This window comes from Macrosteles quadrilineatus, unplaced genomic scaffold, assembly GCF_028750875.1.
Source record: "Macrosteles quadrilineatus isolate MER2022 unplaced genomic scaffold, UCM_ALF_1.0 Scaffold_1__1_contigs__length_201487025, whole genome shotgun sequence".
Classification (NCBI taxonomy): domain Eukaryota; kingdom Metazoa; phylum Arthropoda; class Insecta; order Hemiptera; family Cicadellidae; genus Macrosteles; species Macrosteles quadrilineatus.
Window position 1 is genome coordinate 123,718,993 of NW_026542594.1, and position 25,228 is coordinate 123,744,220.

General features: G+C 37.5%; 1 protein-coding gene across 1 annotated transcript in view; it reads right to left on the reverse strand.

Annotated features, from left to right (window-relative positions):
* Positions 1-25,228, reverse strand: part of LOC129000296 (uncharacterized) — a 236,244-nt gene that overhangs the window by 179,691 nt on the left and 31,325 nt on the right. Inside the window, exon 2 of the mRNA XM_054427260.1 lies at positions 19,123-19,381. Coding sequence (XP_054283235.1) covers positions 19,123-19,381 — 259 coding nt within the window. The remainder of the gene's footprint in view (positions 1-19,122; positions 19,382-25,228) is intronic.

Below are 25,228 nucleotides of genomic sequence, written 5' to 3' on the forward strand. Positions count from 1 at the left end.
AGGGTCAACAAGTTATCCTACATGACACTGATCGTGGTAAGTGTTACTTAAGAGCAACATGTTATCTTCTTGACTATCTTAGGGTGAGTAAGACAATAAGTAAGTGATGTCTGACGAGATTTGATTACATCATTTGTCACCACTATGCCAAAATCATTAGACATCACTATGCAAAAGATCACTCAACATTACCTAGTGATACGTAGTTGTAATTGGGCCAACTAGACATCACTACGTTACCTAATGATATCACTACGTACGTAGTGATGTCTAGTTGGCCCAATTACAACTACGTATCACTACGTATTTTTTTAATGATTCTCTAATGTTTTTTTCACTAGGGTATTTTGTTGTAAAATGTAATAGTTTAGTATGAAATGATTGCATTCTCCAAATTTCATCAAAATATGTTCATAAACAAGCAAACTACAACAGTTTACTTATTCTCCATAAGAATAACATGGGAATTTTAAATTTACAGATTTTTGGAATTTTTTCCGTAACCATTAGGCGCATAATAACGCTTCAATATATACTAAATTATTTGGGTTTTTTAAGCTCTACAAAATGTTTTGGAAATAAATTCCTAAATTTTAAGTTTTTAGGGTCAAAATGGCAAAACCCAATTTTTACCCCATAAAACCCCCTAACAAACCCCTGTTTCCATAGTCCGATCATGCTGGTTCACGAACTGGTTCGAACAAACGTAGGTTTATACGTACTAAATTTCATCAAAATCGGATGATTTTTGCTCGAGTTATCGCGCTAACGGACACAAAAATGAGGGAGGAGTTCTGTTTACAAAAATCGGCTTAGCGTATTATATATACAATATAGAATAGACGTGAATCTCATTGTTTAACCTTGCAAATATAAATTTTATTTCATAGATCATCTATCATACTAATATTATAAATGTGAAAGTTTGTGTGTTTGTTTGTTTGTTTGAAGTTCAATCACGCATTAACTACTGTTCGGATTTTGTTGAAATTTGGTATGATGATAGCTCACATTCCTGTTAACATACAGACATATTCTTACCTCAAATATCCTTTCGGGCTCCGCCCCAGCGGCTCTAGAGTTTCCCATGTTATCCTTATGAGTATTCATATTTAAAAGGAATTAAATAATTTTGCCAGCTGTTTTAACTACACAATTTGCGTCTATGATATAATAGCATTAAAAGGTTATACGGTTTACCAACAGGGTGCAGCACCATTAGTTCTTTATACATTTATGACAACAGCTAATTTGAACCAAGCAGCAACAAAAACCTGAGTGTGAGAACTTTACTTTTTCTATTGTTTACGTGAAGTGGTAGAACATTATGACTATGGTAGGTGTTCTATATACTATAGTATACCGTAGATTATAGTAAACCAAATTTTCTCAAAACGTGTCCTCTCTCATTGCAAATGCAAAGCACGAGTATTTAACTACAATAAGCATTGTATACCAACCCCGTACGAAGGACGGGTACTCAGCTAGTATATATAAAAGGCAAAGCCCTCACTGACTCACTCACTCACTCATCAGCTGTTATTATTTGTTTGTATTACCATTACCATAGATAAAACATACTGTTGGTTAGTCTATGCCATTACTGTATTCTGTTTCTTTTATTTCAGCTTAACTCAATAGTTTTATTAATACTTATGAAGTAAAACGGGGTGGAGCCCGTAATTATTGAATTTGTCATATTAACTCTTTTAAATGATTCTACTTACAAATAATTAATATTATTTATGATGTTACAAGGTAATGTTTGATGAGTTGCAAAGATCAATTTATATTGTGTTTGTTTCGTACACATTGTATCAATGAATATTACGGGATTCACAGAACTGTACTGTTGTATGACACTGTTTAATGCTAGGTATACTACATTTTCAGGCTTTTTTTAGTATACCCTGTTCAGATTATCACTTATTGAGGAAACTTCTAGCGGTTGTGATTTGAGACCAACAATAATCTACCTGGACCCTATGATATATTAGTGATAACTTGTAGTGACTACGCTTCAACACTAAGGTCAGACACTTATGTTTTTCAAATTTTCTAGTGCTGTGATTCTCTGGGACAGTTTTTCTAGCTGAGTAACCGATCATCGAACCTATGAACTGTGTCGTGCTACTGCACAGTTATTATAATGGCTTTAAGCCTAAGTAATTCTTAACTTGTTCTATATTGGTGTATTGTGTATATATATAATAATTATTTGTTCTCTTACCTACTTAAAACATGTAAGATAGGGTTTCTGATTTAAATATATAGTAGAAGGACGTCCGAAATATTTTGTAATTTAAGTAATTGGTATTACATTATAATTGTTGTATTTTTATTTTTTTATTTACATTCCAACGGCCGAGACCATTTCAAAAATGATTAGTACGATAGTTATAATCTTAAATTAATAAATAAATATGCAGTTATACAATTCAATAAATAGATAATTAACAGGAAAAATTTATGATGAATAACAGATAAATATATAAATAAACATTTTAAGAGTTCCACAAGACAAGAGAACAAGAAACACAACTCAGTTTACATGTACATTGATTAACAAATATTCTAACCTATCTATATAACAAATATTCCAACCTATCTATATAACAAATATAACAACATATAATACAATTTGTTGCTGGCGAAGGGAAGTCAACCGGACCGTAGCCTTCCTTCGAAAAGTCCCCGTGGTATCTCCGAAGAAGTCGATACTGGCCCCCAAGACGAAGAAATCTTGCAAGAGGAGCGTGATAGTCGTATTGGCTACTGAAGTGCCTCTTGCCAAACAGATCTTGTGAACGGGTTCTAGAAGGCACACGAAGGTCCACTTCGGTAAGTAAAGCGGGGCAGTCAATTTGGCCATTGAGAAGTTTGTGGAGGAAAACAACGTCTGCCACACAGCGTCTCAAGTGAAGATCTAGCAGGTTTAAATTGTTTTGGAAGACGGCCACTGGGACTTCATGGTACTGCATGCACCAAGACATCTGATGTATTTCTTCTGGATCCCTTCGAGTTTGTTGATGGGCCCTAGGTGGAAGGGTGACCAAACTGGGCTGGCGTACTACAACAGCTGTCGGATAATGGAGCAATACATAGTCTTTAAAGCAATGGCATTTGTTAGTCCACGGGTAGCCCGAAATAGGAAGCCCAGCAACTGGTTGGCTCGTATACATAGGTAATCCACATGCTCGTCGAAGGAGAAGTCCGATGAGAAAATCACTCCCAAGTCTTTCACCATTGAGGCTCTCTTCAGAGGTTGGTTTATAATGTAATACTCTGCCATGTATGGAGCGCGAATCTTACTGCGCAAGTCTGCTGCAAGTATTCTGAAGCAATTCATAAGCTTAGGTGTTTAAAAATATTTTTGAGTACTAAAATACTTAGTAACTTTTATTAGCCTTGAATTACCGGTTCTCTTTAAAAAAAATTGTGTTTTGTGATTTATTGATGGAGTAAATTGATATGTATTCGAATTTTAAAAGGAGTTTCTTGTTTTCACCTTCATCTAAAAAAAAGAAAGGAAAAACATATGGCGCTTATTCCTTACCTAGTTCTAGCAATTGAATTCAACTCCTAACCCAACTCTCTCACCTAAAGAGTACAGCTGAGGTAAATAGAATTTTGGAAGGTAACACTGCTAGTATTGAAATAAATAGCTGTCTTATTCCTAGCTTCTAACCAGCGACACGTGAGCAAAAGCATCAAGTGTGGTATATCGGTTGACTGTTTGTGAGTAATCAATAACCATTCGCCTTTAGTGATTGTCATCAGCAACTACCAACATTTGTGCTCCCCAAGGAGACAAACTTTCTTCACCTTCCTGATCTGTATATACTTTCCTTAAGGAGCTTTTCAATTTCCCTCTCAATGAATTTTGAATCTAAAAATGAATGACGACGAGATTTTATAGCTATTGGCTTAGCATCTGAAGGAATGTGTGGAAAAAGAAAAGCAGGTTCCATATTGGCCACAGCCAAGGAGCAAACCTCAAGTGGTTTTTGGTCACCTCCAAATTGAATTCTTAAAGAAGAGTGACGACCCAATATGTCATGCCCTATGATGACATCGGTGCAGAGATCAGAGAGTTCGTTGAGTTTAACAGATTTATATACATGTCCTTTAACTTTCATACTAACAATGCATTCACCATGAATTGACGAAGACAAGGAAGTATTGGTCATTGATACGTTTATGCCTTTAGCTTTGTTAATATGAAGGTTTAATCACTGTGATATGTTTTTACTAATGAAACTAGATGAGCTAACAGTGTCAATGAGAGCTTGCACATTTTCTCCATTGACTTCTACAATTATTATAGACTTTGATAAACAAGATGAAACACTAGCCAAGCAATCCTTAATGAAAGATGATATTTTGTTTAGTTTTTGTAATGATCGTTGGCAGACTTGTTTGAAATTACCTTTTGTTACCACACTGTTGACAAACTGCATCCTTAGCTGGACATTTAAATCTCGGATGTCTCTGTTGACCGCAGAAATAGCATGATGTTTTTGCAGCAGCTGTAATTTTATCTTTACTTGATTGAGTTTCTGGCAGTTGAGTTGATTCTTTTACATAATTTACAATTATCTTGGTGGATCTTGGTACAATCTGCTCTGATGTTGTTCTAGTTCCAATGATCTAGCTTGAGTAAAGGCAGCTGTCAGGCAGAGATTTGAGCTTTCTAAAAGTCGCTGGCGAACAGGTGAATCTAAAAGACCAGCAATAAATGCATCTCGAATAAGTCATTTCTGTTAATCTCAGCTGAAACTGATTTGAAGTTACACTGTTTGCTTAAAAGTTTTAAACCAAATGTCTTAAAAGTTTTAAACTTTTAAGCAAACAGTGTAACTTCAAATCAGTTTCAGCTGAGATTAACAGAGATCAACTGAGATTAAGTCGATCCCCCTTCTATTTGCCTCCTTGTTGCAAGTTGATGTTTTGCAAAAAATTAATTTATAGATTTGACAAAAATATTCGGAATAATACTTACTGCTTCATTATAATTCTCTGCTTCGCTTATTTAGTTGATTATGGATGACGACACGTGATTTATGAGCAATTAAAGCTTTTCTTGGTCATTAGCTTGAGTGATGGAAATGAAGTTCTTGAATGTGCTAAGCTAAACCAGTGTTGATAATCTTGAACTGCTGAACTGGATTCAGGATCTATGTTTAATCTTTCAGGCCTTAACAGTTTCTCCATAAGTGAGTTTGTTTGCTTAACAAATTGATGTAGAGAGAAAAGAGAAAAGAATTATACCTTAAGCCAAGGTTTTATTATGCACAAAAAAACATACTAATGTAAAGTTTGTTTGGGAAAACAAATAAACAAATAACACAATTATTGAACCAGGTGCTAAATATGAAATTATATAACACTGTATAAGATTGTACCACTTATACCATCAATATGTCGAACGATCGACAACAATAGGCTACAACCAAAGCCCCACAAGATAAACACAAATTTTGATCGATATGATAGCCACAATCGAAACTGTTTACAACTTCTGATGTTTACTCCCTCCCTAGGGACTAAAATAATGAAGAGAGTAAATAAGCTACTTTAGACCCGCAATGCATGCATTAAAAATTGCTGTTTTGCTGCAGTATGATGAACAATTTTTGAACAGTACCATGATGATTAAGTTTATGTTTGATTGAATTTAATGTTAGCATTTAATGTACTGATCTACCACACTGCGAGATCAATGAAAACTCAAATTAAGTTTTAAATAAGGATGCCTTTCAATTAACTTCGTAACTAACTTAAAGTCATTTATTGCATGCTAATTACATTTGAGACAATGTTGAAAAAATGTGGTGTTTAATAGCCATAATTGGCACAAGTACGGCACATAGCTGCAGCCCGTCACGCGACATCGATCGCTAAAACACTCTTTCCCAGCACTTTGCTCAACACTCTTCTGCTCTTCTTTACTCAACTGCTACCTGTAAGCTCATCCCTTGCAGATTCCGCCCTAACAATGTCCCATATAATTCTACCTTACCATGATATGTCAGATAATATGTCCTAGATTTTCTAGTTCTGACATGTATTCCTTAAAAATGTTGTTTGTTTTTCGGACTTCAGTGTGATATGGACGAGATAGATACTCGGCATAGAACTGTCAGGTAAGTGTACGTACAACACCATGCCCGCCGTCGAAGAGGAAATAGCTGCCAAAAATTATGATTATATTTAATTGTGGGAAGCAGAGAAGAAGAAATAAATTGTTTATAAGATTTTGGCCTAAAAAGGGTGGCTTCAAACATTTCCAACGTAAAAGTAGTTGCAGCCACATGACACTCCTACGAGCGTTGTGACTTTAAAATCCTCAGGATTATTAGAACTATTTACAGATATCATATGACAGTTTCCATCATATTAGCAACTAGTGACGCCCGTGACACATCACATTGAAAAAAGGACGCCAGTGAATGAAATTTAAGCATGGTTTTGTTTTGTAAGGACACCCGGTCGCTTATCAACCGGCGATCTGGTTGACGATCAACAATTTTATCACACTCTAGTTTTTTGAGAAATCTCATTGCCCGGCGATAAAATGGATGATCGTCAATCAGATCGCCGGTTGATAAGCGACCGGGTGTCCTAGTGTGTAGCGGCCTAAAAACAAAGATTTGGGCTCAGGTGTAATTTGTAAAGTTAGGTTAGGCCCATAAAAGTCCTGATTTCACTTTTTTCAATGTGATGTGTCACGGGCGTCACTAGTTGCTAATATGATGGAAACTGTCATTTGATATCTGTAAATAGTTCTAATAATCCTGAGGATTTTTAAGTCACAAAGCTCGTAGGAGTGTCATGTGGCTGTAACTATTTCTACGTTGAAAATGTTTGAAGCCACCCTTTTTAGGCCAAAATCTTATAAACAATTTATTTCTCCTTCTCTGCTTCCCACAATTAAATATGTAAAGATAGAATAAAACGAATTCTTCTAAGAACTTTTATTCAACATTCAACTAACTTAACAACTCACTTCAAAACAAGTCAACAACATAGTAACCCTGGTAACCATAGTCATATGAGTAAACATACAAATAATTACTAAATCACATGTCATTCCATATCATCCTCTCTCCCATGATAAAATGTTAAAACTGATACCGCAATGTAGGTTTAACTTCTCTTCCGGTCCTAGTGAAATACCGTCCATTAACTTTTCTGCCTCTTTCCCATTCCACTCTATTTTCTTCTTTCTTTCCATTAGAAGTTTCTGTTTTCGCTCTCTTTTCCGTTGCTAAGGCTATCTTCTCTCTCTTGACAAATATTAGGGGTTCCTTCATCCGGGTAACGATCCCATGAATCATACATGTTGATATATGATTGCTTACATGTCGGGATAAGAAACCTCCTGTTTCTTCTTAAACAATTTCCATTAGACTTCACCATGTATTCTCTATCATTGGAACCTCTATCTACTATAGTCCCGTACCGCTTCAAATCAGTTATCCATACATTAACCCCCTTTTCCAATATGTCGAGATTCCTAGCTCTGTACCTACGATCATAGTAAATTTTGTTCTTTTGATTCTGTTTTTCTTGTTCATTTCGATACTGATCTAGATCAGGCCAACGAGGTTGAAGCTGCTCTGGAACTGACGGAAGAGTTGTGCTTATTTTCCGTCCAAAAATCAATTCTGCAGGTGATACTCTATATGCAAAAGGAAAAGAGCGATGTGCTAAAAGACCAAGATATGGATCTTTATTTCTCTTTAATATCCCTTTACATGTCTCAACTGCTCTCTCAGCTTGCCCATTAGACTGAGGGAATTGAGGGCTTGAGGTCTCTATAGCGAAACCCAATTCTTTTGCAAATGCTCTCATATCTGAAAAGACTAAAGCAGTTCCATTATCATCAGACCTTACAACTCGTGGAATCCCATGTCTGGAAAATATTGACAAATAATAAGCTTGTTTTATAGCAACCATATTTATACTGGCTAATGACAACAATTCAATATATTTTGAAAAATAGTCTTGCATGCAAATATATACTTTTCGATTATACACGAATAAATCTGTCCCATCAACATCCCAGGGTTGATTAGAAACCACAACGTGATCAATGGTTCGGCAGGATTAACCCTATTCTCCAAGCAACTAGAGCAGTTCTCAAACATTCTCTTTATATCCACCGATAGTCCAGGCCACCAAACTGTGTCCCTTGAACGAGCCAGACACTTATTTACTCCTAGATGTCCACTATGTATCTGGGATAAAATCTCATTTGTTAAAGGTTTTGGAATAAATATCCTTAATCCTTTTAAAATCAGTCCATTAACAAAAGACAAATTCCCTCGTTCTCTGAAAAATTCTGTATTCTTTAAGTCCGTCCACTCACCTGATTCTATTGCTTTACTCAACATGTTACATATAACATCTTCTTTCACACTTTGACGAATTATTTCTAATCTACTGTCTGAGCAAGGTAATGTAGACACAACTGAATTAACAAACACCTCAACATCTTCATCTAGTATATCACTTTCCGCAGTTGAAACAGTCTGCAATGGTGCCCTAGACAGTGCATCAGGAACAAAGAAGCTTTTTCCTGTTTCATATCTCATTTCATAATCAAAAGGCATGAGTCTCAATTTGAATCTCTGCAACCGAGGTGTCAGGTCACACAAAGACTTTTGTCCTAAAATTTGGAAAAGGGGCTTGTGATCAGTAACCAGTTCAAATTTCTTTCCCAAAATGAAAGAACAGAATTTCTCACAAGCCCAAGTTAGGGAATGAGCCTCCTTTTCAATTTGAGCATACCGAGATTCTATGTTAGTCATAGTTCTTGATGCATATTGTATTGGCTTCCATTGACCATCCACAGTTTGTTCCAAAATGGCTCCAAGTCCGAATTTCGATGCATCTGCACACACTCTAGTTTTCCTCTCAGGAACAAATGTACCACTACAAGCTTCAGCTACAGCTACAGCTACAAACAAATGTACAAATGTAAAACGGGAGCCTGAATCAATGACTCCTTTATCTGCTTGAACTGTTTCTCATGAAGATCGGACCAGTACCATTAATTTCTTTTTGAAAGGAAATCATTTAATGGCTTGGTCAGTTCTGAAAGGTTGGGAAGAAACTTCATTAAATAGTTTACCATTCCAAGAAAACGTTTCAACTCGGTTTGATTTTTTGGAACAGGATACTTCTCCACAGCCAAGGTCTGTTCTGAGTCTGGCATAAGCTGGCCATTTTCAATAAAATGTCCCAAGAAAGTTATCTTTGTCTTTTCAAACACGCACTTCTCCCGATTCAAAGTGATACCCGTTTCACATAGACGAGAGAGAACACAGTTAAGTCTTTTGTCGTGTTCTTCCTTCGTACTACCAAACACACATATGTCATCAGTTAAATTTACAACACCTTCTAAACCTTCCAAACATGCAAACATTTTCCTTTGAAAATGTTCAGGAGCTGAGCTGATCCCAAAAGGTAATCGCTTGAAATAAAACCTACCAAAAGGCGTTATAAAAGTTGTCAACTTGGCACTTTCACTGTCAAGGCCTACTTGCCAGAAACCACTGTTTGTGTCAAGTTTAGAAAATATTTTTGCTCCTGCCATCTGAGCTAAGGTCTCATCCACAGATGGCAAAATTAGTCTTTCTCTCTCTACATATTTGTTGAGAGCTGTAAAATCAACACACAACCTTACTGAGCCGGACTTTCTAGGGACAACAACCAAGGGAGAGCACCACTCTGTTGGTTCTGTGACAGGTGCTATCACATCAGCTTTTACGATTTTATCAAGCTCAATCTTTACTTTATCCCTGAGCGATATAGGGATCCTTCGTGGCGTCTCAATAGAAACTGGGTTATAATCAGTTTTTAACTTGATCGTATAGGGCTCAGTAAACCTTCCTAGACCTGAAAAAAGCTTTGGATATTTTGCTTCCCACTCGTTTCTTAAACTTACTTCACCAATGTACTTAAGCAATTAAAATGCTAATATCCCTGTTGTTGACGCACGGCGTACTATATTAAGCAAATTCAAAATGGATGTAATTGTTTGTAGTGGACTGTATAAATGAAAAGCACGTGTTGCTGTAAAACACTGAGTTTATTGAATAGTTAAAATATGAAAAATTGAACAAACATGAATGAATAATATGACCTTGAATTGAATGACTGTAATTAATGACTTCAAAATGAATGAAAATTGAACCGCCTGGACAATGTATTGCCCAGTGTGCTTTAGCACAAAAAACTCTACTGTCACGGACGGCACGAGTGTTGCGACTGACCAAAAGGGTTGCTTTTTACACCCCCACCACTTGTCAGTCAAAGTGGCGGGAAAGACAAAAAATGAGAAACCCCTTTGCCGCCAAAACATCCCGCCCACCTTGAAAGTACCACTTTCAAAATAGACTGACATGTTCGCAGAACATAGTTTTACATTAAAGCTGTTTGAAAAACAAATTATGCATGACTTCCATGAATTGTAAAACAAATGTTTAAAATATGTACATAAATTAGTATTACGGCACAAATGTAAAAAAAAGTTAGTAAGAAAATATAAAAAATTTGCAAATATGTTCAACAATGATTAACAATGATAGGTATATACGTATATAATACAGTAAGCAAAACATGAAAATTGCAATATAAACAATTGGTTTCTTAAAACTATTTCTACTATTTTCTTAAAACATTTTCTTAAAACTAAACATCTCTTGAGGGGCTTCAATTGTCAATGGGGAGGGGACAGAGTTTCTTCACACACCTTTTCACTTCACCGGACAATGTTTTTATGGTTACGACTCTGGTGAGCCCGTCCTTTCCGGGGTGAAGTAGAATGACTCGACCAAGTGGCCAGGAGAGGGGTGGAGAATTGTCTTCCTTTAACAGGACCAAGCTGCCTTCTGCTATTGCTGGCTGCATCACCTTCCACTTATTGCGCTGCTGAAGACTGGTTAAGTACTCCTTGGACCACCTGTTCCAAAAATGTTGTGTGAGCTGCTGCACTCGCTGCCATCGGGAGAGTCGGTTCTCTGGAAACTGCATCAGTGATGGTTCTGGAAGTGCCATGAGTGAGCCACCAGTCAGGAAGTGAGCAGGTGTAAGGGCACAAAGATAGGAAGGGTAACTGGACAGAGGAGTTATAGGACGTGAGTTTAAGACAGCCTCTACCTGTGTTAATATAGTGGTAAGCCCTTCGAAGCTTAACGAAGCATTTCCTACTATTCTATATAAATGATGCTTTAATGACTTGACTGCAGCTTCCCATAATCCTTCCATGTGCGGTGCATAAGGAGGGATAAAACTCCATTCGATTCCTTCTCGGTTTGCCATGTTAGAAATTTCTGGAGCTTCCCGATTAAAGAACTCCTGTAGCTCTTTCATCTCCCGTTTGGCACCGACGAAGGTTTTTCCATTGTCTGAGAATATATTTGTACATATCCCTCTTCTTGAAATGAATCGTCTCATTGCTGCTAAAAATGATGCGGTCGTGAGATCACTCACTAATTCGATATGAACTGCCTTTGTGGCAAGACATACAAATACAGCTACATAAGCCGTTGCTGTGCCTGCTCCACGGCGCTTGGCTAGTTTAACGTGAAATGGACCGCAAAAGTCAACGCCTGTGTGGGGGCATAAGCCTTTGCCTGGTCGGGGTGACACGAGCGGCTGGTAGGTCACCCATTTTTGCTGCAGGGTCTTTGGCCTTGCTCGAAAACATTGTACACATTGATGTGTGATTTTTCGCACTAGGTCTCTTCCGTTTATGGGCCAGTATTGTTCTCTAATCGTGGATAATAGAGCATTAGGTCCACAGTGTAGGCTGCGAATATGTTCTCTTCTTGCGATCAGGTCACATAGCTTATGGTTCTTGGGGAGCAACATTTGATGTTTATGATCGTAACTAAGCTGGGATTGTTGCAAACGACCGCCCACCCTGATTAAATCGTCATTATCAAGAAATGGATCTAAGGACAAAAGCTTACTTTCTGACGGTGTTGCCTTGCCTTGTGCCATGTGGCGTATTTCAGCTGAAAAACTAGTACCTTGTACGTATTTAACCAAAGTTTTTTCAGCCGTCAGGATTTCAGACACTGATAATGGACCAGATCTTGATTGATGTTTGGGGGATGTGTTCACAATGAATCTTTGACAATAAGCCAAAACACGATTAATTTTTTCCATTGATGAGATGCGGTCTAGAAGATATTGACAAATATGTGATGTTTGCTTTGTATAAATGAGTAACGAGGTTGTAGATTTTCGCTGTTCCGGTACATTTTCATCGCTGATTAAATTGTTTGGCCAGTGAGTTTGTGATTGATTGAGCCACGCAGGACCGAGCCACCAAAGCTGTGATGTAGACAGCTTTGGCAGGTTCCGTGCAGGTTCTGCACGGATCCAAGCGATGGCTTTTGTGGAGTCGGTCCAATATGTTGTGTTATCACTACTAATCTTCAGAGCACACTGGATTTGAGATACTAATTCTGTGAGAAGTACAGCAGCACAGAGTTCTAGCCTCGGTAGTGATGTGCTGTGTAATGGTGCTACCTTGGATTTAGAGCACAGTAATGACACTTTTACGTTCCCTTCGGTATCCTCGTGTCTCAGGTAAACTACACCTCCAATGCTCGTTCAGATGCATCTGCAAATCCGTGAATCTCCAAAATACCATCTGAAGTTGGGAGAGTAACTTGCCTAGGAATCTTGATTTCGCCTAGGTTTTCTAGACACCGTTGTATTGAAAACCACTGTGTGTGCAGGTGCATTGGTAATGATTCATCCCATTCTAATTTGAGTTTCCACAATTCCTGAAGTAGAAGTTTGGGCCTCACAATGATTGGAGCAACCAAACCTAAGGGATCAAATAACCTAGCAATGCCAGATGGTACTATGCGCTTGGACAACTGTATTGGATGTTTGCGCACATTAGGTGAATATTTGAAATTAAAAATGTCCTTTTCTGCATCCCACCATAAACCCAATGTTTTTATTGATGAGTCATCATCTGTGGGAAACTGTTGTGGATGACGTTCTCGCATTTGCTCTGGTAGGTTGTATAGAAGTTCACTGCAATTCGAATTCCACTTTCTTAGATGAAACCCACCCTTTGATAACATATCTGTTAGCTGACACTGCAACTTACTTGCCTTCTCATATGTGTCAGTGCCAGTGAGAAGATCGTCTATATAAAAATCATTACGGACGACAGAGGCTGCTTCCTTGAAATTTGATTCCTCGTCCATTGAGAGCTGGTTGGGAGTCCTCGTAGCTAGGTAGGGTGCTGATGCTGTTCCGTAAGTGACTGTTTTGAGCCTGTAAACTTGCAAAGGTTCATTCTTGTCGTTTCTCCAAAAAATCTTTAAAAGGTCTTGTTGTGATTCATCAATTAAAATCTGTCTGTACATCTTTTCTAGATCTGCTGTCATGACATATGTATGCATTCGGAATCTTGCAATAATGGAAAAAATGTCTGCTTGAACTGTGGGGCCAATCAGTTGTAGGCTGTTAAGTGATTCCCCTGACGATGTCTTCGCTGATGCGTCGAATACAACTCTTAATTTAGTTGTTGTACTGGATGATTTTAAGATCGGATGATGTGGGATGAAATACTCAGGTGATTGATTCGTGACATGATCTTCTGTAACTAATTCCATGTGGCCAAGATGAAAGTATTCTGCTATGAAATTGCTGTAGGTCTCCTTAAGGCTCGGGTCTCGTTCAAATCTCCGTTCTAATTGAGTAAACCGCTTCTTAGCAATGTCTCTAGATTCACCGAGTTGAGTGGTTTCAGCTCGGAGTGGCATTTTAACAATGTATCGGCCATCTGCATTTCTCCTTGTGTTAGCCTTGTAGTGTTCTTCACACTGAATTTCATCCGCTGTTAAATGATGTTTTTGTGGTGGTTCTTCCAGGGTCCATAACCTTTGCAACTGCTTGTCAAGTGTAGTTAGGTGACAGGTTGTGCTGCTGTTTCCTGCACTATTTTTGTTCTGAACTGTACCTCCAACGAGCCACCCCAGTTTCGTTTTCTGGAGTGTTGGCATTCCAGGTGTTTTGATTTGACCAATACAGATTAAATCCCAAAATAATTCTTGCCCAATAAGTAAATCAACTTTGTTAGGCTTTCCGAATGAGGGGTCTGCTAGAATGATGGGGTTAGGAATTTTGAAATTAGATACATCAATTTGCTCTGATGGTATCCTACCTGTTATCTTAGGAACAATTAGGAATTGTAGTTTTGTCTTGAAGTTCGTAACGCACGAAGCTATTGTGGCTGATGTAGTTGCATTTACGTTCTGAACGGTTTGATTTACGCCGGACACTTGTATGCTCTGCTTGACCTTATTCAATCCCAACTGCTGTGCGATGTTTTCATAGATGTAACAACACTCTGACCCATTGTCCAGAAGGGCTCGGCATTTTATTGCTCGGCCCGTCGGCCCACTGACCTGCACTACGGCGGTGTTTAGGATGCCCTGTGCCAAACCGACTGCATTAGAAGACAATAAGGTTTTTGTTCCCTCATGTGGTTTTGTTGCGGTGGATCCTCCGTTATTGGTGGGTTGCCAAACGGACGGTTTATGGTCTGCAGGGTGTAATAAGTGTTGTGTTTCCTTGAACAAAATTTACAACCCTTTACTGAATTGCATTTGGACACGTCGTGCCCTGGTTTAAGACAGTTAAAACATACACCGGCATTTGTAAGTTTTTGATAACGTTCAGCTGCTGGTGATTTCAGCAGAATTTGGCAATTGTAAATTGGATGTTTACCATTACATATACGAGAGTTGCTATAGCTCTGTATGGCCATAAATGTTTTTTGTTTTGTTGTTCGGGACCATGTGCTAGAAGAGCTACTGTTCTGTTTGGGTGCTGTTGCGCTTTGTGTACTGGTTGTCTCTAACATTTGACACCTTTGTTAAAAGAAATCAGTTAGTTGATTAAATGTTGGAAGCGTATCGGGTTTTGTTGAAAGCTCCCATTCTCCCAGCAAGTTGGAATTGAGTTTGCCGGTGATAATCCGTAAGAGGAGTGGGTCCCAGCCATCTGTGTCTAGGTCTAATACCTTAAGCGCACGTACATGCCTTTAACACTCCATCAAGCAATGGTCTAAGACACGACGCAGTTTCCTTGTCTGCTGCAGGAAGGTCGAATACCCCCGCCGCAGCAAACCTGCAGACTTAGCGAATTTCCATTTGACTGATTGCATTTAAACTGAAATGTCTACTTAAAAATATAACATTTATTCTTGATTTAAATAGAATTAGTTTAACAAGTACTTAGGTTTGCTGCATCAGGGAGGGTAAAACTGTTTTTTTTTTTTTGTAAAATGTGAATAGTTAGTAAGAAATAAAAACATTTTCCAAATTTGATCAAAATATGTTCACAAACAAGCAAACTACAACAGATTACTTATTCTCCATAAGAATAACATGGGAATTTTAAATTTACAATTTTTTGGAATTTTCTCCGTAACCATTAGGCGCATGATAACGCTTCAATATACTAAATTATTTGTTTTTTTTAAGCTCTACAAAATGGTTTGGAAAGAAATTGCTAAATTTTATGTTTTTTGGGTCAAAAATGGGAAAAACCTATTTTTACCCAATAAAACCCCCCGTAAACCCCCGTTCACATGGTCCGATCATGCTGGATCGCGAACTCGTTCGAATAAACGTACGTTTACACATTTGTACCAAATTTCATCAAAATCGGATCATTTTTGCTCGAGTTATCGTGCTGACGGACACACATATATATATATAAATATATATATATATATATATATGAATTTGAACGGATGGTGTTTTTGGCCTCTAGGGACCTCAAGACGAAAAAAAAAATCGGTCCCGCGTCCAGGTCTTACCATGAGTACTACGGTAATAGCTTATTCCCTATATGGGAAATTCGCTAAAATTGCATTCACATGAGTTTGTACAATAATACGTTTGTTTTGATAACGTTTTTGTAAAATGTTCCTAGCTACAGAGTAGTTAACGACATTTAACTACTCAGTTACTTTAGTACTTTAGTTACTCAGTACTTTAGTTCATTCCAGTGATTCTAAAACTAGTGCTGCTTCGCCCTTTAATGCTGATTTCAAATAGTGAAATTTGTGTATTTCACTTAGAGAACTGTTTTCATGAACAAGAGCATTGAAAGTTTCTGAAAATGTTATCCAGTCCTCATACCTTCCGGTGAATGAGGGCATGTCTATTGACGGCAATTTAACTGGAATTAGGGGTGTTGAATTTGGGCTATGGCTATCAGAAGAAGAATTGTTAATGCTTGTTTGAGGATTTGATGAATGGTCTTGAATGATTGTTTCAGCTTTACTTGAGATTGAAAAGAATAAGGATTCGAATGAATCTCTTTCCTCAGATTGCGAGGAGTCATCTAGATTAAGCAGCTCGATTTGAGTTTGAATGTTTTCAAACTCATTGAATGTTGATTCTAATTTACCTAATCTGAGTTTTTCTTAATTTAAGGTCGTAGATTGGGAAACTAAATACGTTTGAAATCTAGTTAACTTGGCTTTGCATTGACCTCTTTTATGTATCAACACCTTGAGCTGATTAGCATCATCTGAGACTGTATTTTCATCTGGCATTTTAAACAGGTGGCGTCAAACTCACAAGGTTTATATTTTGAATAAGGAATGGTTAATCGATCATGGAATGCAGGCTAACAAATACAATAAGGCAAGGGTATCCAGGATGGTGGGATAGTGAATCGGAGGAAATTTTAGTTGTGAATGGTTTGTTACAATTGGTGAGGGAAAAAGTGGCAGTCTTAAGGCTTTCAGGTTCAATGACAAGGAGACTTTTATGATGAGGATCGCAGTTGAAAGTACAAGTGTTGAAAGGAAGGGAAGCGAAATTTTATGGTGGCGACTCACTCACACAATGACGAGAAGGGTCCAACGAGGTTGTTCTGCGAAGGGCTGCTAGGGCTCTTGGAACAATAGCTCGGGACTGGCCTCTGGTGATAAAGTTGAAGGGGTGAGTTCCAACTCCAAACTCTCTCTGCCGAAATTCACTGTTTTTGGTTAAAAACTTGCACTCAGCAATGCACTTAATCCACAAAAAAGGCACTTTTCCACTGGATATCCGGCTCGAAGGACCAAATTTCTATGTTGGCGCACGGCGTACTATATTAAGCAAATTCAAAATGGATGTAATTGTTTGTAGTGGACTGTATAAATGAAAAGCACGTGTTGCTGTAAAACACTGAGTTTATTGAATGGTTAAAATATGAAAAATTGAACAAACATGAATGAATAATATGACCTTGAATTGAATGACTGTAATTAATGACTTTAAAATGAATGAAAATTGAACCGCCTGGACAATGTATCGCCCAGTGTGCTGTAGCACAAAAAAACACGACTGTCACGGACGGCACGAGTGTTGCGACTGACCAAAAGGGTTGCTTTTTACACCCCCACCACTTGTCAGTCAAAGTGGCGGGAAAGACAAAAAATGAGAAACCCGTTTGCCGCCGAAACACCTGTCCTCCCTAAGAGGGGCTCTTTCTGGCTGCTTAGAATAAACACTTACTCCATGATCTATACCATCTTTCTTTAAGCTCACGATTGACTTACCAATTACTTTAAGTGGTATACAATCAGGACCTTTTAACTTGATACTAGTTTTTTCAATCTTAAGATTCAAAATCTGTGCATGTTGAATTCCAATACAGCTGACATCAGCACCCGTGTCAATTTTGAAGTTAAGATAATCAGTCTCATTAACCAAAAGTTTTACATAAAACGGCTGGGAGGAACTTATATTTGACACCCTTTCATCAATCGTAACAGAACTGGATACAATAAGCCTGGATCGTGTGTTGCAAATGGATTAACTTTGCTAGATGATGGTTCAAATTCAACCTCTTGAACTACTGAATTGAAACTTTTTCGTTTACCTGCCCGACTAAAATGGCCTTTTAATCCGCATTTGAAACCAACTTTATCAACTGCCGGATACTTTTCCTTGGAATGAAACTGATTTGAACCACACCGACTACATTTCTGACTATTTTGATTAAATGCTGAGGCCTTACCAAACTGTGTGTCGCTGGTTTTACCAAACCTTGATGAAAACGTCTTTCTTGTTTCCATGACTGATGTTTCGCTTATCTCTTCCGAGTTAGCAGCCTGTTGTTCCATCGCTTCTGCTTGCCTTGCTGCTTGAACTGCCCCAGTCAACGTTATCCCATCTTTTAATTGTAGGTGTTTGGATAAACTCTTATTAGACATCCCTGTAACAAGCTTAAGAAGTATCATTTCATCATTAAAATGTCTACTCTTACAATTGCTGCATGACCATTCACATTTCTCTGACATTTTATGTAAATCATTAATGTAAGAGTCAACCTTCTCGCCTGGACATTGGTCTTTCTGTAGAAACATAGCTCGATGGTAAAATATATTTTTCTTGGTAGAAAAATAATCATCAAAAGTTGTCACTACCACATCAAATGAAACCCTTTTTTCCTCAGACATTCCTAGTGACGTTAGAAGTTCCTCAGCTTCTTGGCCCATGCAGTACAATAACATGTTCACCTGCTGATCTTCAGATTTTAAAGCCAACCCAGTAGCTTTACGGAACATTCCAAATACCTTTATCCAGTTTGATCATGTTGCTGGATCTTGGAAGTTGAAAGGATCAGGAGGTTTGACTTGGTACATAGGTTCTTGCCTAGATTTAGCCTCTTCACTAATTTTAGTATTTAGAACAGAGTTTAATATATCTTTCAGTAACTCTGGTGTCAATTCCATTTTAAAATATTATTCTTCAGTCTAAACGCTGCCACCATGTAAAGATAGAATAAAACGAATTCTTCCAAGAACTTTTATTCAACATTCAACTAACAACAACTCACTTCAAAACAAGTCAACAACATAGTAACCCCTGGTAACCATAGTCATATGAGTAAACATACAAATTACTAAATCACATGTCATTCCATTACAAAATATAATCATTATTTTTTGTAGCTATGTCCTCTTCGACGGCGGGCATGGTGTTGTACACACTTAGATAGGCCCAAGTGCAACTAAGCTCGAACCAGAACAAAACACATCTTATCTATCCCCATCAAATTTTGATTGATTACCTGTAGCCCAGTGGACGACGGAGTGTCTCTCGTTGTCCAGACAGTTGACGCCGGCGCCACGGCCTAGCAACAGCCGCACTAGTGGACAGTTGCCGGAGATTGTGGCAAGGTGAAGGGTCGTGTAGCCGTCCTTGTCTCTCGCATCCAGCAGCTCTGGAGCAGCAGCCAGCACTTCCTCAGCACAGCTAACGGTCGCGTTCTCAGCACAGTAGTGCAGCGCGCTCTTCTGCGTGCGGTCCCTCTCGCGCACCGCTCCCGGCTGAAATATAGCAAACAACCTATCATTTCACTTTTGACTATTGATTGAAGTAATGTCTAAATTGAGCTGTGAAACATATATACTTCTACAATAACAACAAAGATAAGGATAATCTGGTATTTTGAATACGTATTGTCTGCAGACCTGTAAAGGTTAGTCTATCACGTTTTTTTGTACAATATTGGAATAATAGATTAAGTGCTAAGCATGCTGTGCCTTGCTACCAGTTAGATACAGTAGAAGTAGTGGTAAACTAGCAAAGAGACGGCACTTCCGGCATTTTTTGGCCCAGAACTTTTAAAATTTTCGGCGAAAAAAATGTCCAAAGCCCCAGGATCTTTTTTTAGCCACTTTTTTTAAAGACCCAGCTCTCGACCTATACACCTCTATATAAATTGTCTACTTTTTTAATACTGAAAAACATGTCTGGAAATGGGGATCATTTTTTAGCCACTTTTTCAAAAACCCTGATCTTTGCCTGTACACCCCTATATAAATGTTCAATACCATTGTACAACTTCATTACTATTTTAAATCCACATCTATTCACATGTATATTCTCAAAATCATCAACTTAACAGTGCGAGGTTTGTACGCGAACTCGGACGCGCTCCCAGCTCATGGCGCGCTCCTGACCTATGGTCAGGCTTCTCGCTCCCGACTCATGGTCGGTTTTCTCGTCTCTAGTGGTAGCTCTTGATTAAGCCTTGGGTGGGTGACCTCCTGTTGAAGTAATTTCTAGTTAAATTGTTTAAAATTTTTTTAATTTCTAGCTAAAAATTTTGAAAATTTCACAATTCTGGTTAAAATTTTTTTTTAATTTTCGAAAAATCTATAAATAGAAGTGATTCGGGTGATATTTCATTCTGGACCATGAGGCCCACCTGTCAACACTGCTCCGTGTCGCTCTCCACCAAAAGTAATCTGATTCGCCACTACAAGGTAATTCATCAAATGAAGGTGAAACTGTGCAAAGTTTGCAATTTAATCTGTGATAATAATGCGGCTTTAAAATCACATATATTACAAAATCACAAGACTTGTAATTTCTGTAAAACGAATGTTGTTGGACATTTTAAAAGACACGCCAATTCTTGCATCAAATGTCCATATACAATGATTAAATTTGTTGGTGAATTGATTAGAACTGAACTTAAAAATACTCTTCATTCTTGTCCTCTTCCGATAAAATGGACTTTAGTAAGGAGAATTAAATTTATAAAATATTCAATGGATCAAAATGGGCAATTAGTTAATGAAAAAGAATGTATTGCAGATTTTAGAAGCCTTACCACCTTAACTATTGAGAAAAGAGATTTAATACACCAAATTGAAAATGCACTTTTAAAGATTGATGCTTCCATACACAAATACCAAGCCCAAGGTAGTGGATGGATATATGACCATACTAAGTATTGGCAGTTGCACGTTTACAAGTATAAGCCCTTAACTCCAAAGTCATATATCCCCACACCAAAAACTATTCAATCGAAACATGCAGTTTTAAATATAAAAAATTCTGATAATAAATGCTTCCTTTGGTCGATATTAGCAGCTTTATAAGTAGAAATCCCCCGCATTGAGCCCCGCGTTCTGATTGGTCGAGAGCTCGATGACGTCACAAAGATGGCGGAAGGAGTAGGGCAAAAAGTGTTTGGCGGGAGCTGGGATGGAACCTGGTCCGGCGGCATGAGAAGCCGAAACGCTAACCACTGAGCCACGGCGCTCGATGTTAGACTTTGTGTCGAGGTCGTATACGAGGGCCGGCTTCGAGGGCCGGCATCGGGGGTCGGTATAGTGGATGTTTTTTTTTTCTTTGGCACGAGATGATCGTGGTTCTGCTTTTCTCCACCAGAGTGTGCTGATATCGTCTGTTTTGGGAAAAAAAGGTGGTTCCGTCCTTCTCTACCAGAGTGTGTTGATACCTAGGTCGACTGGTCTCTAAACCTATTGATGTATTTTTGTTTGTTTATGGTTATATTAAATTGATTGTGGTTCTGCGTTTCTCCACTAGAGTGTGCTGATATTGTCTGTTGTCCACTAGAGTGTGTTAATACTATGGTTCTGTTTTTCTCCACTAGGTTTAACTGAATTATATGAAATGTCACTCTTATAGTTGTACAAGCTTGGTTGTTTCATAGTTGTATCCTCATTTATGTTAATAATAATATGTTTGGTACTTTGAACTATTTGAGATGTTACTGTTGTCACGATGATACCACATCAATTATTTCATGTTGATTAACGAGTGCTAATTACCATCTTGTATGGATGGAATATTCTTTGTTACTTTTAATTTTTGCATTCTTTGAAAAACTGAAATAACATGATTCTTATAGTATGGTAAAATGTCAAAAAGGAGAGTGAAAGTAAAAATATGGTTGAATAAAAAATGATGTTTTTATTATACTAAAAGATGTTTACTCATGTTACATAACATTTATGAAATAGTGTTAATAAATGATTATTAAGATTTATATATAAAATCATTAATACTTAACAAAAGTTTTTTTTACATATATAACAAGAATAAGAATATATTTACTATAAGTCTATGATATAATAAACTAAGAGTACTTGAATACTAAGATATACATATATACAATTAGAAATAATATTAACATACAGGAATGCATTTGAGGTAAAATATAATAAACAGTATAAAATGATATAAAATTACATTTTTATCCATTTGTGAGCTATGTATCAATTTTTAAATCTATAGTTTATCGGTAAGCATAAAATCGATTGCAAACTGTTTACTGAGCAAAGTGAAAAGACTTTTTTAAAAATAAATATTATATTTCGCCTCAAAAGCGTTCCTACATGTTGGACATGTTCCAAGAAATAGCAAACAGGGTCCACAAAATATATGCCCACACGGTATCAGTACCACTGATGGAGTAGACTCCATACATATCGGACACTCAAGATGTTGTTCTCGGGCTGGCCCTGGGTCCATCGATGGTCTTGTGTGGTCATAGACGTTGTAGTCGTCATTCCTGTGTTCAGCCGCATACGATCGCATCAACCTGTTGTCTGCTGCCAAGGCTGTCGTCAGGGAATGATAAATTTCTCTGAAGACAGTAGCAGCTAACAATTGCTGTTGGATCGCACTCGTCCGAGCCACAAAGTAGCTGACGAAAACAAGTAGATCTCGAAGCTTCTGTATCCACTGTCTCACTACATTGGATGCTCTTGGATCTGTCCAGTCACATCGCCACTCCTCCCTTAGTTCTGCATTGGTGTTCTGTAAGATAAAACAGAGAGTCTTAGAGTTTGGAATTAAAAAATGTTTAGTATACAGACAATATGTTAGGAACTGTTTGGAATTTGAGTTTAACAACAGGTTAGTCGTGCTAAATATATAAAACATGCATGTTTTATGTAAAATGCATGCCCATTGTGCGCAATTACACAAACGGATTTGAATTTCTTTTTTGCCTCCATTACATAGTTCATGAACATTTCTACAGGATTCACATTGAACACTCTTTGACGGATCATACAGTTTTCACAGTGAATGTCATCATCATTTGATATACATTGCCAGCAATACTGTTGGCTAACACAAAGATTTACAACATGAAGTTTTTTCTCTGGATCATCTTGAATGTTTTCATCTTGACGAGTTTCAAAGTCAAAAAATATAAATAAAAAGCTCTTTGCATTAGGTCTACTTGAATCTACTCTCATATAACATTTGTGGTTTGGATCAGTATATTTTAAACATACTTTACAAAACTGTTCTCCACACACATGGATCTGTTTTCTACCCTTGGGTCTTACAATCCGGTTACATTCCCCACACTTCTTTACAGATGAACAAATGTTTTTTTGGTGAGCAATAAAACAGGTTTAATTTTTAAAATGACGGTTACAGTCAGGACAAGTAATACCATCATGTTCCAGTTTGCAGGGCGGAGAGGTTACCATACAGGCTGAACACAATGATGAACATCTATGTTCATTTTGCTTTTCATACCCAATATGACAAGCCTCACAATAGTATTTACAGGCAAATGCTGATGTTAAACTAGTTATAACATTAAAATGACCTTCATTAAAAAGAAGGTTGATTTTTAGTTTTGCATCAGCATTGTCACCACTAAAATAGGTCTCTCTACCTCTCGTATTGTAGTTATAAACAGTTATTTTGTATTTTTTTAGATGAGACTGTAACTTTTCTAACTCTCTAATGCCAGCTCCTTCTAAAGGTATTGAAACCCTAGCTTTTGCCAACAATTTTTCAGCTCGCAACGTCTGTCTTTTACCCTTATCCTGTTTGATTGCTTTGTAAAGAGGATCATTTTTAGCATGAGCCTTTCCAACTACCAAAGCTCGAGCTAAACACAGGTTATCTATGTTTTTAATTGTAACAATTCCAATTCTACTACGACACTCTTCTGAAAAATTGTTATAGAAACCTGATTATTTATGACCCCCAGATCCTACAGGTAGACTAACTTTAGTACACTCCACTATAAATGTATCACTAGATGTAACAGACTCTTCATTACTTTGTATAATACCCCCAAATATAGTCCACAAAACATCATCATTCACCTCCTCTGATGGTCTAAAAGCAACGTATCCAGGTTCCTTATTCTTTAAATTCAAACTTTTCAAAGTAAATCCTAAATAATCATTCGCCCCTGTACATTCACGTTTCATTTCCTCTACCAACTGAGCAAAACCACTTTTGATCCAATCAAGTTCATTATAACCAGCCGGTGGTGTATTAAATTTAAAAATGGTTTTTCTTCCAGACATTCTAAATTTCCTAACATACGTATCATGGCTTCTAACGATATGAATAGGTTCCATAGTAAAAACTACAAATATGTACTCACCATCAAACAGCCACTCGTACACTCAAAGAGAAACTAGTGAACAGCTATTGACACAACATTTGAAACTCGCGCGCTATATAGTGTACGTCACACCCAGTTCTACCACGGGATTGGTCAACCGGAAAGCGCGCCAACTCCCCACTATATAAACGATCGTACCACCACAGTTCACAGTACACGTCTTACTTCGAAGCTACATCGTTCTACTGCTACAATCTCTTCAAGCACTTCCACGCAAATTTTACGTAAGTAATTTGAACACATTTTATTAATATTTCGATCTTTAACTTTAACTTCAATTTTGTCCTGTCCTTTATATTATTGATATATTATTATTAACTACGAGGTATTATAAGTACCTTTGAAATTATTTCACCTGTTTCTTTTATTCTTCTCTGAAATCGAACTCTATCTCTAGCCACCATCTCCCAAACTGATTTCCTTTCTTCATCAGGCAATAAGTAGACATTGGTAACAAGTGGATCAGCAAAACGTACACGTTTTTTATATATATTTTCTAACATATTGATTAGGTACCAAACAATTCTTAGTTTTATAACCTATACATTACAACTGCTACTACCGATAATTATCATGCTTACACCAAGACTGTCAAGAAAGAATTAACTCTTGCTCAGACGGTACTAACTTTTTATCTCTAAAACAAATGGTTAAATACAGAAATACATTAGTTTGCAAATTGTTACAGAATATGGATAAGATGCTCAGTGAATTGGCTGAATTGGAAAAGTATGAGGGACCTCCAAAATACAGCTGTAAGGAGCTCACTGCTAAAGAAGGATACCCTATAACATCTATGAAGAGAACGGACAGCAAATTTAGACCATCAGTCGTTGCTGAGATAACCTTACCTGATGGTGGAGGACCAGCAATAACATTTCTCCCTCAGCGTTTTGTGACCCATCTCTCAGACGAGCAGATTGAAAATTTTAATAAAGGGGGGTTTCGATTGAAATGTACAGGGATGTCTGGT